Here is an 18,216-nt window from a genome sequence, read left to right as displayed (position 1 = left end):
ATTAACACTTTTCAACAGCATCAAGTAAGTTTTGAAAGCTATGCTGTGCATCGCATTCCAAACTATTCTACCAAATACTCTAATCTTGTTCTGTGTTACTGGAAGCTGCCTATGCCCTAAGCATCTACTATGTCATTTATGTTACTTTCATATTTAATGAAACCATCTAAAATCTGAAACAAAGGAATTGGAGTTCCAATTCCAGCAGTTGACAGCTCACTCAGTTATAGATGGGCAAAATATCAGAAAGGTTTTCTTTTTTAAAATATTGTTTATCAAGTTTTAGAATCAGGTTTTATAACTCTGGAATCTGATTTACAAAAATGGTTTGTAGATGTCCACTTTAAAGACTATGGGTAATCAACATTTTTTAAGGAACAGTCAACATTGTTCAGTAGTTTCTCAATCATTAAAATCACCATAGGACAAAATTTCTTTTTTTTCCCCCTGAGACACTTCCCTTTGTGGCACTTAATATGACATTCTCCTGGCATTCTCTGTTGTTTCATTCCAAATCCACACACAACACAACTGGCCTCATCACGTTTTGAATCAGATTTTGGAAAGCCCAGAGGGAGAAACCAGATACTACATTCATCTTATTCTAGCCAGATGACTCTCGATAGGAATTTCCACTGAGGTATGGTTCATGAAACGACAGTGGATACTGTTCTCTCATTGAATAGCAAAACAAAGCAGTTTACAGTAAAAGTGCACAGATATCCCAGCCTCATGCAGTGAGACAAGAGCCCACTTCCAACTTCTCACACTAGGAGATCCTTCTGGCCCTGTCAATTTTGACAAAAAACCAAGATCCCATCTGCTCTGAGAAAGCCTTGGAGGCTCATGCAAAGCTCAGCTGGTTGTTACTCAGGGATAAAATTCAAACTAATGGACCTTCCTCCGCTTTTCAATTTTTTTTTTTTTTAAATACAGTCATATCTGTGTTTTATCCTTTGGCAGGATTTTTGCTCTTACTCATTACTGTGTGCTTAGTAGTGTTCTAAAAATGATATAGTGCCACATCAACAGCAAATGAAATAAAACATATGTGTGGCCAGGCACTGCTTTGCAAACCATAGACTACCCCTCTCAATCATGCTACCTGTCAGGTATCAAACCTGAGTATTGACATCAACTGAAAGACCTCATTTACCTGTCACGTGATTTGGATTTGTTAAGCCCAGAGAGGAAGCCTAGGGTGATTAAATGCAAACGTTGACACTATAGTAATCTTTCTAGCCCTTTGCAGTAAATTGCCCCATGGTTAATATAGAGAAAAATTTTTAATTACTCAGAATGTTATATATGGATCTTAAGGATTAAATATCACCAGTGGACTTGCATCTCCACTGCTGGACTGGTATTATGCATGGAGCAGTATTCATGCAGAAGGTACTTACTGAGCGGCTACTCTGTGGCAGGCACTGTTCTAGGTACTTATCCTTACAACCTAAGGCAGTTCAGTGTATGGTGTAGAGACAGAGAGTTCTAATTACATTTCTGTCATTTACTAGCTCCTTTATTCATTTTTTATTTTTTGGAAATTAATCTTTCTTTGGCATAGTTTCTTCGGCTGTAAAATATAAATAATAACAGTAACCAACTCATAGGGTTGTTGTGAGAGCTAAATGAGTTGAGAGGAAGCATGTGTGCAAGCGCAGCTATTAGAACAGTGCTCAGTAAGCTCAGCTGCTCTCATTATTGCCGTTATTATGAGAAGGAGAAAGGGTCTTATATTGGTCCACTCTGTGTCTGAAAGTTCTACCATTCGTAATTTCTTTGGCTTAAGAAAGTACATGTGTTATCCAGTGGCCTAATACATCAACAACTTTGATACCAAAACATAAACTGATTATTAGGATTACCCCAAAAGAAAGCACGTCCCTAAGGGTGTGGGACTGAGGGCAGTGTTGTTTTTATGAGAGTGAGAAGTTTATTAATGAAAGGAGGAAACACATTAGGGTTCATTGCCACGGTGGGCATTGTGGTCATCCGAAAGACAGTACAAGGTCTTGCATCCCTGGCTAGGGATAATTGAAAAGTGGGTGGGGGGGCCCTGAATATAAGACTCTCAGGTTTTCCCAAGGCCAGCCTTGGCCTTAAGTTATATCTTTCTGCTATTAAAATGTGAACATGGAGAATAGGATCTGCAAGAAAAAGTATGCTTAGCAGTTAACAACCATACACAGACTGCATGGGTTCAAAACCTGAATATGCCACTTAATAGTAGTGTAACCTTGAGCATATTCCTTAACTGACCTTTGACATCCATAAAACGAGCATGATAAAATTTTATGGGGCTACTGACAATTAAATTAGACCTAGAAACAACGTCTGACAGAAAAAACTCAGTAAATATTAGCCTCTATCATTGTTATGGTACTTTGCTATTATTGGAACTGCTTTGTTTTAATTATTTAGTTTCTTTCCAAAGGCTTAACTTGATTTTGCTTGTGCTGTGTGGGCCTTTGGCTGAATTTGAAGTTCAAGTTCCAAATCTTTTTTAGCCTCATTTTGTTATAGTTTCAGTATTCTACCAGTGATCTCAATCGTACCAATATAAAATTAGTTTGTTGATGAAGTAGCAAATTTGAAAGCAAAGTTATTTTCTTGGTTCCATGTCTAGTTGAAATTCTAGCACTAGAATTTGGGCAGATCTCCTTGTATTTTAGTCCCTATCTGCAAAATTAAAAATACTATCTAAACTTAGTTTCATTTACAAATTACATATAGCATGTGAAAACCGCCCCTCAGGTTCCTAAAATTCAGACTTTTTAAGGAGTTAAGTTGATGATTAACCTAATCAGATTCCATTTGCTCATAACATTTAAGAATTTAGTTTTTGATATCATGAATGCCAAAATTTTAAAGAACTGCTGGGTAATCCTAAATTGCTCCACTGAGCAGATTAACAATTACTATTAGTATCATTTTAAATATGTGCAAAAGTATTGGTGTAGGGACAATAAAACTTCATTAACGGAGGTAACTACAACTGGAGATGTAGGAAAATTTGACCTGAGTTGAGTCCTGTGTTCACAGTGTATAATGGAAGAATTTTCTAAGCAAAATGATAATATTCTCTCTTTGGTCTTCACCTATTCTTAGAAAAGTTTCTGAAACCCATTTACTCTATAATGAATATATTTGTTAATTGCTTAAAATGTTATACCTCCATTAAGATAGTTATAGTTTAACTATCACCAAGTGTGAAGCTCAAGGAATGAAGCTCAGATTGTGGAATTCCAGCTGCCATCCAGTGGGAATGGTAGGTATTTTTTGGACAGAGGAATCTTTTAAGTAGCCTTAAGTGAATCAGGTAGATGCCTTGTCCCCAAAGGCTAGTTCATCTTATTTCAGTCTAGATGCTACTGTCTACACATCACACACATCACACTTTAGAACAGAAGTGGCAGATATATTTTAGCTCATTTGGCAATAGTTGATTGTCAGTAATTACATGAATTTCGGTTGAGAAGAGTTCCAAGACCAAGTCCAAATTAGCAGAAAAGAGTATGTGATTTATTAACACTGAATGAAGGAAAGGGAGCAGCAGCATTTGTGTAAAGTATTTATAATCCTGATTCTAATCCTGAACCTTGAATTCACCAAGGGCATAGACTGTGTCTTACTCATTATTGTACCCCTAGTGCCCAACATGGAACATTCTGTGGCTCTTAATAAATTTTTATTAAAATTAAAATTTTATATTTTAATAAATATGAATTTATGAATTCATATTCATAAAATACTTTGCACTATATATACACATACTTTTTTTCTCTGAGAGATCTTAATTGTAATTATCTTTTATGTTAAAAAAAAAAAGATACAAGCACAGAAATGAAGAATGACTTGTACCATCATCTGAGAACAAATGGACTGAAAACCTGTGACTAGAATCCACTGCTTCTCGTTCTCTCAGTCCTGGTCCTAGTCTAGTCCTGGTCTCTTTGGCCAAGAGCTTTCGGATTGCTATGAAGGAGATCTTACACATGCTAACCAATTTTTTTTCATACTTTCCCAAGGTCTGTCGAGTTGCTTATGAAATCATGCAAACACTGCATCCCGATGCCTCTGCAAACTTCCATTCTTTGGATGACATCTACTATTTTGGAGGCCAAAATGCCCACAACCAGATTGCCATTTATCCTCACCAACCTCGAACTGCAGATGAAATCCCCATGGAACCTGGAGATATCATTGGTGTGGCTGGAAATCATTGGGATGGCTATTCTAAAGGTGTCAACAGAAAACTGGGAAGGACGGGCCTATATCCCTCCTACAAAGTTCGAGAGAAGATAGAAACAGTCAAGTACCCCACATATCCTGAGGCTGAGAAATAAAGCTTAGATGGACGAGAAAGACAACCAAACTCAGTTCAAACCATTTGAGCCAAACAGTAGATGAAGAAGGCCCCAACCTAACAACTCATGGTTAAATGAGTCAACACCCTCGTCGCCAGGAGCAGCTGGGATCTGACAGATGCTTCATTGGTGGAATTCCTCTTTAACAAGGGCTACCGTGCCCTCAAAACCATGCACAGTCCGATAATGTACTCACGTATAACATACAAACAGGTTGTTTTCTACTTTACCCGTTCTTTCAAGATTATGTCCCCATGAAACAAACACTGCCACATTGTGTAATTTAAGTGACACAGACATTTTGTGTGAGACTTCAAACATGGTGCCTATATCTGAGAGACCTATGTGACCTAATGAGATGACTCAAGTAGCTCCCTCCTGTGGGGAGCTTGATTCTTAGCCAGTGGTGGTATTGTAACCACTGAATTCACTCCAATCAACAGATTCAGAATGAGAATGGATGTTTTTGTCTGGAATTTTTTTTTTGAGTAATTGTACCAGTTCATCCACCTCATCATTAATAAGTGAAGGATACAACAGAAAATAAAATATTCATACTCCATTAGGAACTTTTGTAAAACAATACCATGAACAGTTTCTTTAGTACTCAATGTTTCCGGACATTCTCTTTGATAACAAAAAATAAATTTTAAAAACAGGAATTTTGTAAAGTTTCTAGAATTTTATATCATTAGATGATGATGCGGCCAGCTTTATAGTGGAAAATGTTGATAAAAAGAAGAGTTTTGTAGTTCTTCTGCTTTACTTTTTTTATTTTTTTTTTCTGTTTCAGATTGAGTGGCTTAGCTCAGAGAGTCATTGGTCCATTTTAACACTGAAAACTGAGTTTAGTTGGTGCACGTTACAGAGTTGCTCAGAACAATCTTAGGGAAATTTTATTTTATTATTTTGGACATTGTTTATTTGATTTAATTGAATCAAATAATCATACTCCTCACTGCCAGAGGAACTATCCCCTCCACTTCCAAGCTAACAATTTCAGGCTTGTTCTTTCTTCTTGTGGCTATTGTCACTTTTTGTGAGTTGAGACCTGTTGTTTTATCCAGGAAATGATTTGTGCCCTTTCCTATCATGTCCTGCTTTTGAGAGTACCAGGAATCTGTGGGGTTGGGAAACTGTCTCTGTTTCCTTTTTTAAAAAAATTTATTTATTTATTTATTTATTTACTTTTGGCAGCATTGGGTCTTCATTGCTGCGCACAGGCTGTCTCTATTTGTGGCGAGCGGGGGCTACTCTTTGTTGCGGTACACAGGCTTCTCATTGCAGTGGCTTCTCTTGTTGCGGAGCACAGGCTCCAGGTGCATGGGCTTCAGTAGTTGTGGCGCGCAGGCTCAGTAGTTGTGGCTCGAGGGCTCTAGAGCGCAGGCTCAGTTGTTGTGGTGCACGGGCTTAGTTGCTTCCTGGCATGTGGGATCTTCCCAGACCAGGGCTCGAACCCATGTCCCCTGCACTGGCAGGTGGTTTCTTAACCACTGCGCCATGAGGGAGGTCCCTGGCTCTGTTTCTGAAGTATGCATCTCATACTACATAGAGTTTGGTGAACAAAGGAGAGAGGAACCAGTATGAGACCCAAAATGGACTTGGGATTAACTCTTCCAAATACTTCCTTTTAGTAATTCCACATCAGAATCACTTTGGAAGACAAGATTTTGATGCTCTCTCTGCTTTCTCTCTAAACATCACTTTTCTCCTTATAAGAACACTTCCTCTTTTCTGTAGCCTGCCTCTTTTAGATGCCTGGTAGGAGTATTTCATAGCATTGTTTTACCTTCTGAAAGAAAAATTTGATCCATGTAGGAACCAGTAGCAGGCCTGGTATTAAATATCAGGAATCCTAGACAGAAAAGCCCTGTCCTTCACATCATCTCTAAATGAAAATACCTGTATGTGAAATATCCCCACCAAACTTCCCTATATTCTTTCTACCTCTCCATTCAGGTCTCCCAGAACTAACCATCTAGTGTCAGTAAGTAATTTTCAATTTAGTTTTGGTACAAACAAGTCGTTTGAAACAAAAATCTCCAACTAAGCAGAGGTACTTTTGAATATGAGTTATTTTCTAATTCTCATCTCACTTGTCATCAGAACATCAGTAACCATGGGTTTTTATTTCCTCTGCTGAGATTTCCTGTTTTTATTCATTACAAGCATGTTTTCCTTTACTTTTTTGAACATCATTATAATAAATGCTTTAAAATCCTTTTCTGCTAAATCTAATATCTGAATCATCTCAAAGGTGGTCTCTATTTGTTTCTTCTCTAGAAAAAGAATCACATTTTTCTGGTTATTCAAATGTTGAGTAAATTTAGATTGTATCCTGCATGTTATAAATGTTAATGTTGTGGATTCTGTTATATTCCTCTGAAGAGTGCTGGTGTTTTTGTCTGTGTTAGCAGGCGTTTAACTTCATTGAACTCAAACTGTAAGCTGCATCTTGGGCAACAGTGCAAATCCCAATTATTTTATCTTTAGCTGGAGCCTGCCCCACACATATATGGTTCAGGAGTCAGCTAGAGATTTGGGTAGATTTTACACACAGAATTTGGAACTCTCTTTCTTTGCCTTTCTATCTTCTGAGATTTCCATCTTCACTTTCCAGCACTGTGGTTGCTCTGATTCTGTGGTGTCCTCTATTTCTTCAACCAGAAAGACAGCAGTTTTCTATCAGCCTAAAAGCCATAAAAATGGGAAACTCACCTTGTACCCTTCCCTTCTAAGTTTCAGCCTCTTTCCAGAATTCGCCTGCTTTTTTTGTTCAGTATCCAATGGCTTTGGGTAGCTTTTTTGTATTTTGTCAAAAGTTGATCATTGTTATCCATTGAAAGATCTGTTCAGTAGGTGCTTAAACTCTGTCATACAGGAAGTGAAACTCTGAAGCAGAGAGTTAAAATGAAAAAGTATGGTGGGGGAGGGAGGGGTCTCTGTTTAGATTCTGACCTTAATAGCTAAGCAGCCAGTGGCTTTAAGCAGGAAGGAAAAATGAAGAACTAACCAAATTGTTAAACCTGCAGGTGTGAAGGGCTAATGAATACTGCTGACCATTTCCTTCTGAAAAGCTTTTCTGAGCCACTTTTTTGCAAATCGTCAGGTACATGCTATACAGGCTGCCTTGTTGGGAGGACTGACATTTCTTCACCACTGTTATACTTTCGCCATGAGGGCCTGGTACTTTAACATCCTACATGGTTTTGAATTGCGTGTAAAACTCTACATGGTTTTGAATTGTGCGACCAGTGCTAGATTAGGAAGATTTGGGTCTTTTCCTTGTTACAAGACCCATTTGTGAAAGAGCCTTACCTAGAAAGCAAAGTTATTAGCCTGGGCTCATTGAATGTGGATACCAGCATTGTGCATACTAATGACAAAACAGTTATAAAAGTTCTTTCTGGTCCTATCACTCAAGTCTGATTTAGTGCTGAGCTGAACTTAAAGAGTTCATGCCTGTTGTCAAAGGGCTCGCAGCCCTAATCCAGGGTTTCTTTGTGTCCCAGGTGAATGAGACTAGTTGCTTCCCTCTCTGAGCTTTATTTTTTTTCTATCATATAGAGCCTAACCTGTTTCCTGGGTTCCCTCTTTAGAAAGTTGAGAACATGAATGGCCTCAGCTTCCGAGGGGCTTGATAGTTAAAAAAGAAAAAGCACATCTAAAAAACTATCTCATAGAGTGATTGTCATCATCTTTAGCTAGAGAGACTGTAATCACTGTATATTCAGTAAGCAGGAAAAGTACTGGAGTCTAAATGGTGCCTCTAGAAGAATCTCCTCTGCCTCAATGAGAATAAATCTCTCTTACTTAAGGTGCAATAGACATGTCCTCTTTGACCATAACCAACCGCCTGATTTTTCATTTGTGCTCCTGGGAGGCTGTGCAATAGCCAGGATCAGTAGTCTCATATAGAATAGATGTGTGGCTTAGGGGTTGACGAATTTGGGGACTGGGCTTTAACACCCTAATTTATGCCAGATACAGACTCTAGGGAATTTTTTAAGTGCCGTGCCCAGAAGGAAGCACAAAGGAGAATTTGCCTCTATACTTACTGGTTCCTGATGGCAGTCTCCCTTTTGGAAACATGGAGGGAGCTGTTCCAGGATCCTTGGAAGGGCAGAGGCAGGCCGTGGCAAGTTCTTTGGCTTCAACTTTCATTGATACTATGCATGTTTCAGCACTTGCCCCTCGACAGTGCATTCACTTTTGGTTCTTTATACAAGTCAGAAGCTCTGACTCTGAGTACTTGCTCAGCTGTTCAACCTTGGCATCTGCAGTCCAGTTCAGTTGCCACCTGCTTTCTCCTCTCCTTATTCTTCTTTTTTTTTTTAATATTACATATTTTTTAACATCTTTATTAGAGTATAATTGCTTTACAATGTTGTGTTAGTTTCTGCTGTATAACAAAGTAAATCAGCTATATGTATACATATATCCCCATATCCCCTCCCTCTTGTGTCTCCCTCCCACCCTCCCTATCCCACCCCTCTAGGTGGTCACAAAGCACCAAGCTGATCTCCTTGTGCTATGCGGCTGCTTCCCACTAGCTATCTGTTTTACATTTGGTAGTGTATATATGTCAATGCTGCTCTCTCATTTCGTCCCAGCTTACCCTTTCCCATCCCCATCCCTGTGTCCTCAAATCCATTCTCTACGTCTGCATCTTTATTCCTGTCCTGCCACTAGGTTCATGAGAACCATTTTATTTTATTTTTTTTAGATTCCATATATATGTGTTAGCATACGGTATTTGTTTTTCTCTTTCTGACTTACTTCACTCTGTATGACAGACTCTAGGTCCATCCACTTCACTACAAATAACTCAATTTCATTTCTTTTTATGGCTGAGTAATATTCCATTGTATATATGTGCCACATCTTCTTTACCCATTCATCCGGGAATGGACACCTAGGTTGCTTCCATGTCCTGGCTACTGTAAATAGAGCTGCAGTGAACATTGTGGTGCATGATTCTTTTTGAATTATGGTTTTCTCAGGGAATACCCCCAGTAGTGGGATTGCTGGGTCATATGGTAGTTCTATTTTTAGTTGTTTAAGGAACCTCCATACTGTTCTCCATAGTGGCTGTATCAATTTACATTCCCACCAACAGTGCAAGAGGGTTCCCTTTTCTCCACACCCTCTCTAGCATTTATTGTTTGTAGCTTTTTTGATGGTGGCCATTCTGACCACTGTGAGGTGATACCTCACTGTAGTTTTGATTTTCATTTCTCTGATGATTAGTGATGTTGAGCATCCTTTCATGTGTTTGTTGGCAATCTGTATATCTTCTTTGGAGAAATGTCTATTTAGATCTTCTGCCCATTTTTGGATTGGGTTGTTTCTTTTTTTGATATTGAGCTGTGTGAGCTGCTTGTATATTTTGGAGATTAATCCTTTGTCATTTGCTTCGTTTGCAGATATTTTCTCCCATTCTGAGGTTGTCTTTTTGTCTTGTTTATGGTTTCCTTTTCTGTGCAAAAGCTTTTAAGTTTCATTAGGTCCCATTTGTTTATTTTTGTTTTTATTTCCATTTCTCTAGGAAGTGGGTCAAAAAGAACCTTACTGTGATTTATGTCAAAGAGTGTTCTTCCTATGTATTCCTCTAAGTTTTATACTGTCTGGCCTTACATTTAGGTCTTTAATCCATTTTGAGTTTATTTTCGTGTATGGTGTTAGGAAGTGTTGTAATTTCATTCTTTTACATGTAGCTGTCCAGTTTTCCCAGCACCACTTATTGAAAAGGCTGTCTTTTCTCCATTGTATATTCTTGAATCCTTTATCAAAGATAAGGTGACCATATGTGCATGGGTTTATCTCTGGGCTTTCTGTCCTGTTCCATTGATCTATATTTCTGTTTTTGTGCCAGTACCATACTGTCTTGATTACTGTAGCTTTGAAGTACAGTCTGATGTCAGGGAGCCTGATTCCTCCAGTTCCGTTTTTCTTTCTCAAGATTGCTTTGGCTATTCGGGGTCTTTTGTGTTTCCATACAAATTGTGAAATTTTTTGTTCTAATTCTGTGAAAAATGCCATTGGTAGTTTGATAGGGATTGCATTGAATCTATAGATTGCTTTGGGTAGTATAGTCATTTTCAGAATGTTGATTCTTCCAATCCAAGAACATGGTATATCTCTCCATCTGTTGGTATCATCTTTAATTTCTTTCATCGGTGTCTTATAGTTTTCTGCATACAGGTCTTTTGTCTCCTTAGGTAGGTTTATTCCTAGGTATTTTATTCTTTTTGTTGCAATGGTAAATGGCAGTGTTTCCTTAATTTCCCTTTCAGATTTTTCATCATTAGTGTATAGGAATGCAAGAGATTTCTGTGCATTAATTTTATATCCTGCTATTTTACCAAATTCATTGATTAGCTCTAGTAGTTTTCTGGTGGCATCTTTAGGATTCTCTATGTACAGTATCATGTCATCTGAAAACACTGACAGCTTTACTTCTTCTTTTCCGATTTGGATTCCTTTTATTTCTTTTTCTTCTCTAATTGCTGTGGCTAAAACATCCAAAACTATGTTGAATAATAGTGATGAGAGTGGGCATCCTTGTCTTGTTCCTGATATTAGAGGAAATGCTTTCATTTTTTCACCATTGAGAACGATGTTGGCTGTGGGTTTGTCATATATGGCCTTTATTATGTTGAGATAAGTTCCCTCTATGCATGCTTTCTGGAGAGTTTTTATCATAAATGGGTGTTGAATTTTGTTGAAAGCTTTCCCTGCATCTATTGAGATGATCATATGGTTTTTATCCTTCAGTTTGTTAATATGGTGTATCACAATGATTGATTTGCATATATTGAAGAATCCTTGCATTCCTGGGATAAACCCCACTTGATCATGGTGTATGATCCTTATAATGTGCTGTTGGATTTTGTTTACTAGTATTTTGTTGAGGATTTTTGCATCTATGTTCATCAGTGATATTGGTCTGTAGTTTTCTTTTTTTGTGACATCTTTGTCTGGTTTTGATATCGGTGATGGTGGCCTCGTAGAATGAGTTTGGGAGTGTTCCTCCCTCTGCTATATTTTGGAAGAGTTTGAGAAGGGTAGGTGTTAGCTCTTCTCTAAATGTTTGATAGAATTCGCCTGTGAAGCCATCTGGTCCTGGGCTTTTGTTTGTTGGAAGATTTTTAATCACAGTTTCAATTTCAGTCTTGTGATTGGTCTGTTTATATTTTCTATTTCTTCCTGATTCAGTCTCAGAAGGTTGTGCTTTTCTAAGAATTTGTCCATTTCTTCCAGGTTGTCCATTTTATTGGCATATAGTTGCTTGCAGTAATCCCTCATGATTCTTTGTATTTCTGCAGGGTCAGGTGTTACTTCTCCTTTTTCTTTCTAATTCTGTTGATTTGAGTCTTCTCCCTTTTTTTCTTGATGAGTCTGGCTAAAGGTTTATCAATTTTATTTATCTTCTCAAAGAACCAGCTTTTAGTTTTACTGATCTTTACTGTTGTTTCCTTTATTTATTTCTGATCTTTTTTTGTTTGTTTATTTGATATGTTTCTTGTTTCTTGAGGCAGGATTGTATTGCTATAAACTTCCCTCTTAGAACTGCTTTTGCTGCATCCCATAGGTTTTGGGTCGTCGTGTTTTCATTGTCATTTGTTTCTAGGCTTTTTTTTATTTCCTCCTTGATTTCTTCAGTGATCTCTTGGTTATTTAGTAGCGTATTGTTTAGCCTCCGTCTTTGTATTTTTTTACAGTTTTTTTCCTGTAATTGATATCTAGTCTCATAGCTTTGTGGTCGGAAAAGATACTTGATACGATTTCAATTTTCTTAAATTTACCAAGGCTTGACTTGTGACCCAAGATATGATGTATCCTGGAGAATGTTCCATGAGCACTTGAGAAGAAAGCGTATTCTGTTGTTTTTGGATGGAATGTCCTATAAATATCAATTAAGTCCATCTTGTTTAATGTGTCATTTAAAGCTTGTGTTTCCTTATTTATTTTCATTTTGGATGATCTGTTCATTGGTGAAAGTGGGGTGTTAAAGTCCCCTACTATGATTGTGTTACTGTTGATTTCCCCTTTTATGGCTGTTAGCATTTGCCTTATGTATTGAGGTGCTCCTATGTTGGGTTCATAAATATTTACAATTGTTATATCTTCTTCTTGGATTGATCCCTTGATCATTATTTAGTGTCCTTCTTTGTCTCTTGTTATAGTCTTTATTTTAAAGTCTATTTTGTCTGATATGAGAATTGCTACTCCAGCTTTCTTTTGATTTCCATTTGCATGGAATATCTTTTTCCATCCCCTCACTTTCAGTCTGTATGTGTCCCTAGGTCTGAAATGGGTCTCTTGTAGACAGCATATATAAGGGCCTTGTTTTTGTATCCATTCAGCCAGTCTGTGTCTTTTGGTTGGAGCATTTAATCCATTTACATTTAAGGTAATTATCGATATGTATGTTCCTATTGCCATTTTCTTAATTGTTTTCGGGGTTTTTTTGTAGTCCTTTCCTTCACTTGTGTTTCCTGCTTAGAGAAGTTCCTTTAGCATTTGTTGTAGAGCTGGTTTGGTGGTGCTGAATTCTCTTAACTTTTGCTTGTCTGTAAAGCTTTTGATTTCTCTGTTGAATCTGAATGAGATCCTTGCTGAGTAGAGTAATCTTGGTTGTAGGTTCTTCCCTTTCATCACTTTAAATATGTCCTGCCACTCCCTTCTGGCTTGTAGCGTTTCTGCTGAAAGATCAGCTGTTAACCTTATGGGGGTTCCCTTGTATGTTATTTGTTGCTTTTCCCTGCTGCTTTTAATATTTTTTCTTTGTATTTAGTTTTTGATAGTTTGATTTATATGTGTCTTGGTGTGTTTCTCCTTGGATTTATCCTGTATGGGACTCTCTGCGCTTCCTGGACTTAATTGACCATTTCCTTTCCCATGTTAGGGACGTTTTCAATTATAATCTCTTCAAATATTTTCTCAGACCCTTTCTTTTTCTCTTCTTCTTCTGGGACCCCTATAATTCACATGTTGATGCGCTTACAGTCGTCCCAGAGGTCTCTGAGACTGTCCTCAATTCTTTTCATTCTTTTTTCTTTATTCTGCTTTGCAGTAGTTGTTTCCACTATTTTATCTTCCAGGTCACTTATCCGTTCTTCTGCCTCAGTTATTCTGCTATTGATTCCTTCTCGAGAATTTTTAATTTCATTTATTGTGTTGTTCATCATTTTTTGTTTGCTTTTTAGTTCTTCTAGGTCCTTGTTAAACATTTCTTGTATTTTCTCCATTCTATTTCCAAGATTTTGGGTCTTCTTTGCTATCATTACTCTGAATTCTTTTTCAGGTAGACTGCCTACTTCCTCTTCATTTGTTTGGTCTGGTTGGGTTTATACCTTGCTCCTTCATCTGCTGCATATTTCTCTGTCTTCCCATTTTGCTTAACTTACTGTGTTTGGGGTCTCCTTTTCACAGCCTGCAGGTTCGTAGTTCCCATTGTTTTTGATGTCTGCCCCCAGAGGGTAAGGTTGGTTCAGTGGCTTGTGTAGGCTTCCTCGTGGAGGGGACTGGTGCCTGTGTTCTGGTGTGTGGGGCTGGATCTTGTCTTTCTTGTGGGCCGGGCTGTGTCCAGTGGTGTGTTTTGGGGTGTCTGTGAACTTAGTATGATTTTAGGCAGCCTCTCTGCTAATGGGTGGGGTTGTGTTCCTCTCTTGCTAGTTGTTTGGCATGGGCCGTCCAGCGCTGGAACTTGCTGACCGTTGGGTGGAGCTGGGTCTTAGCATTGAGACGGAGATCTCTGGGAGAGTTCTCGCTGCTTGATATTACATGGGGCCTGGAGGTCTCTGGTGGTCCAATGTCCTGAACTCGGCTCTCCCACTTCAAAGGCTCAGGCCTGACACCAGGCTGGAATACCAAGACCCTGTCAGCCACACAGCAGATGAGTGGTTTATTACCAAGGGTATTAAAGCACAGGAACCAACAGCCAGATGAAGAGATTCATAGGGTGAGGTCGAGAACAAAGAAACTTCAGTCCTCTTGGAGTTTGGAGCCCAGCACAGTGGCACATGGAGGCATTCTGCTTCACCAACCTGGAAGCTGTCTGAAACCCCTCCTTTTGGATTTTAATGGTGGCTTCACTCTCTCCTTATTCTTATAAAAGACAATCTTGATTTTGTATTTCTACAGAAAATGATCTCTTGTGAATGGTTCCTTTGTTAACTATTCCATTCTTCCTGCAGTTCCTATCCTAATTACTTACACAGACTATAGTTTTGTCATTGGCATCTCCAAGATAAAAAGGAAACTAGATATCCCCTTGGACAGTTTTAGGTAATATATTCCTGTCTCTGAAGTATAATGATGCTATGATACTGTGTATTCAGGGCCTTTTAAGCTAAGGATTTCAAATATTCTCACAAATCAATGTCTTTATACTCAAGGGGAATGTGGCTAGGGCATCCTTTGTCAATCAGGACAGAACCTGCACTTTTTTTTAAAAGCGATGTATTGAAGGCCATGGCATAGCCATTTGGTGTTTTGGGAAGAGAGCCAGAAAGAGAGTTCAGAGCTCCTACTGACCTCCTATCATCTGTAACTGTAACCTCTCCTCCAGCATCAGTGTCCCGTGGAGGCCATTGTTCCCTAACTACCTGTGTGGGTAGAGAAAAGGCCATTAACAAAGGGAAAGCAGCATGTTTGTTCATAACCCAGCTGGGCATGAGAGCATCTGGTGGAGGCTGGGAATGTGCAGTGCTTTGTACAGAGAGCACAGATAGTTTGAACTGTGGGTGTAGTCAGCAGTCTGAGGAATGCTGGGACTTGGAGTTTCTGGCTAGACTTAACTTCCCTAGTGGATTGCAGCCCCTAAGAATTTTCTGGTCCAGCATAGGAAATGAAAGGTAGTGGGTGCAAAAGCAGAAGACCTAGTTCTCAGTTTTGTTTCTCCTTGTCATTGTTCATACAAGCCGGTAAGTCCCTGTACCTCACATTCCCTAGAGGAAAGATCAACAGTACTTACTGAAAATCACGGACTGGGGTTGAAAACACCTGGCCTTCAATTTTGACTCTGCCATTTAATGTGGACAGGTCAGATCGTTTTAGAGCTCAATTTTCTTCACCTGTGAAATGAACTGTTTAGATTTAATCAGAGTTTTCAAATGTCGTTGTCTGTTTGGGTTCCACATGTCTAAACTGGGTAGCTACTACTCAGGCTCAGCTGATTATTGTGCTAAGGACATAATGTGGCCAGATCTATGTTTTTCAAGATGAGCCAAATCTATTTTTATGCAAAATTTTAAATTTTTAAATACTGGCAGCTAATTCAAAAAATATATGACACTAAGCAGGGCAAATAAGACATCTGTGGCTACTTTTGGTCCATGGTCCGTTAGCTTACAACCGCTGGACTAGATCTAGAAAGTTCTCTACAAGATTCTGTCTCTGGAAAGGATTGGGAAGATGGGTAACAGCTGTGCAGTGCTTTCAGGTTCATATGCTGCATATGTCCCGATTCTTGGGCAGTGTCTACTCAGCTGGCTCTCATCCTGGGCTCAGAAGTAACTTAATGTGCTAAAGGACAGCTGTGCTGTGATAGCTCATATCCTGGGCCCCTCTCAGACTTGGCCTTGAGGATCGAAAGTGGCTCTGTTTCAACTGTCCTGACCACCAATCTTGATTTCTTACAGTCAGGTTCACAGACTGGTGATGACTCTACAGGCCATAAACTGAGATGACACCTTAGGGAGTTCCTGCCGTTTTTCTCCATTACATCCAAATGTCAAGATATCAGAGTATACTTCAAGTCTGTGGTTCTCAGTGTAGAGAGAGATCAGGATTCTTGGTAGTCTTTAAGAAAGCATGGTGAACTAGGAGGTCCTGAATGATTGAAAATGAGCAGATATTTCTATTTTTAAAAATAAGAAGAGGATAGAGTACCAACATGTAGACTGATAAATTTGATAAGTTATAAGTAAGGTTTTAGACTAGATTATTAAAAAGTTAACTGTAATAACTGTGTTAGAACCAGACATACCAGACTAATCGTATTTCTGGCTTTAGAGTAAAGAGCATTACAGTAACAGCTAACATTTATTGAGCAATTTCTATGTACCTGGAATTTTTCTAAATACTTTACCTGAGTTAATTTATAATCACCATAATAATAAGGTTGGTACTATCATTTTATTGACTGGGAAACTGAAGCTCAGAAGTCTTAAGTAATTTGCCTGTGGTGATAAAGTTAGAGGGTGATAGAGCCAGGATACAAATGCAGACTGCCTGGCTTTTAACCACTCATGGTACACTGTGTCTCTGCATACTGTCTCTAGGATTTCAGCATGGCAGTAACTGCTATTGTGGAAAAGATAGAGCAGCTGAGGCTGCATGAGCATAGGTAGTTGTATTAAGAATCAGCTGTTCATTCAAAAGGTTTGATTAACTCAAGTCTCTGCTGGTTTGCCATAGAGCTCTATCCCGACTTGTTCACATAGTTTATTAATGCTTTAAAAAAGGACAATGATGGGAACCATATGATATAGTAGTTTAAAGGATGAGTTCTCTTGTCAGTCTACTTGGGTTCAAATCCTGGGTCCTCTACCTGTTGGCACTGTGACCTTGAGCAAGTAACTTAACTTTTCTGTACCTTCACTAAACCATCAATTAAATGAAAATAATACTAATACATAACTACTTCATAAGGTTTTTGTGAGTGTTAAATAAGTTAACATATGAAAATCTCTTAGCCCAGTGCCTGGCACAAAGCTCAACAAATGTGAGCTGTTATCACTATTCTTTTTGTATTGTTAATCAAAAGTTTTAGTGACTAAAAGCTGAGATAATAGTAAATTATATTGTTTGAGAGAATTAGGGTCCCTAAAAGTTGCTTAAAAATTGAAATGAAAGGGTAAATCTAGCATATACTCGGGGCTTAGAATCGCTGCATTGGATAATGAATACCAGAGCACTTAACATACTGTACAGCTTACAAACGTAGTTTATTCTTAGATTCAGAAGGTCAGTTGTGTCTCAGTTCAGCCTGTTGGAGATGTAACTAAAGACTTAGAGAATTTAGTTGCCCATAAACTCAGTATTGCCAATAGAGTGCTATGACACCCCCTCCCATTCTACCCTACCTCTCAAAAACAGAAGTCTCCAGACGGAAAGTATTGGATTCTTGAATCCTGTGCTTGATACACTCCATGGTAACATCTTTAGATATTGGTGAGGCTGCTATGTGAAGAAGCAGGTAGCGCTGTTTCATGTGACTGCAGTGTGCGGAAGCAGCAACAATTAGAGTAAGTTTAACTCAACACACGAAAGAACTTCCTAATAAATTGTGTTGTTGATCATGACACAAGCTAATTTAGATGACAGTTCCCTGCCCTTGAAGGGATGTCCAAGCAGAATTGGATGCCAAAGGGAACCTCAAGCATGTAGCAGGGGTTAGTTAACCTCCAAGTTCCTTCCGGCCCTAAATTTCTAAAATGGTCATGGATTTATGGTCACATTGTAGAGACTGAAATTCCATCCAGGAAATAAGTGGTGCCAACCTGAAGCTGCCTGGGTTAGAAGCCTAGACAGCTTAATCTGGTAACAAAGAGGAACAAGGCCCTATCTGTTTGCTAGACCAGCTGACTGGGTCTTTTTCTTTATCTCAGTTACAATCAAGAAACTTAATTTCTTACATTACATAACATAACAGGCTTTGTAAATCTACCTGTTTAAATTTGGAAACTCCTCTTTTGTTTGTTTTCTTTCCTACTTTGTTTCCTTCTAAAGCTTCTTTCATAGAACACAGCTTTATTTTCATCTAAGCCAAGGGAGGAGCAGTTTGTAGAGACAAAGGCCAAAAGAACTGAGGAGTCAGAGTTTCCTTGGAAGCCAA

General features: G+C 38.6%; 1 protein-coding gene and 1 long non-coding RNA gene across 8 annotated transcripts in view; one reads left to right on the top strand and one right to left on the bottom strand.

Moving 5' to 3' along the window:
* The window catches only part of FUT8 (fucosyltransferase 8), a 322,308-nt gene extending 317,276 nt beyond the window's left edge, over positions 1-5,032 (top strand). For all 7 annotated transcript variants that reach the window (XM_082386590.1, XM_082386586.1, XM_082386588.1 and 4 more), the window contains one exon: positions 4,032-5,032. In XM_082386590.1, the coding sequence (XP_082242716.1) occupies positions 4,032-4,349 (318 nt within the window). In that variant the 3' untranslated portion in view covers positions 4,350-5,032. The remainder of the gene's footprint in view (positions 1-4,031) is intronic.
* Positions 1-18,216, bottom strand: part of LOC309626235 — a 1,141,377-nt gene that overhangs the window by 275,365 nt on the left and 847,796 nt on the right. The window lies entirely within an intron of this gene.

Source organism: Balaenoptera borealis, assembly GCF_965194805.1.
Source record: "Balaenoptera borealis genome assembly, chromosome: 3".
Lineage (NCBI taxonomy): Eukaryota > Metazoa > Chordata > Mammalia > Artiodactyla > Balaenopteridae > Balaenoptera > Balaenoptera borealis.
The sequence above is the reverse complement of the archived record's forward strand: the minus strand, read 5'-3'. Positions and strand labels throughout refer to the sequence as shown.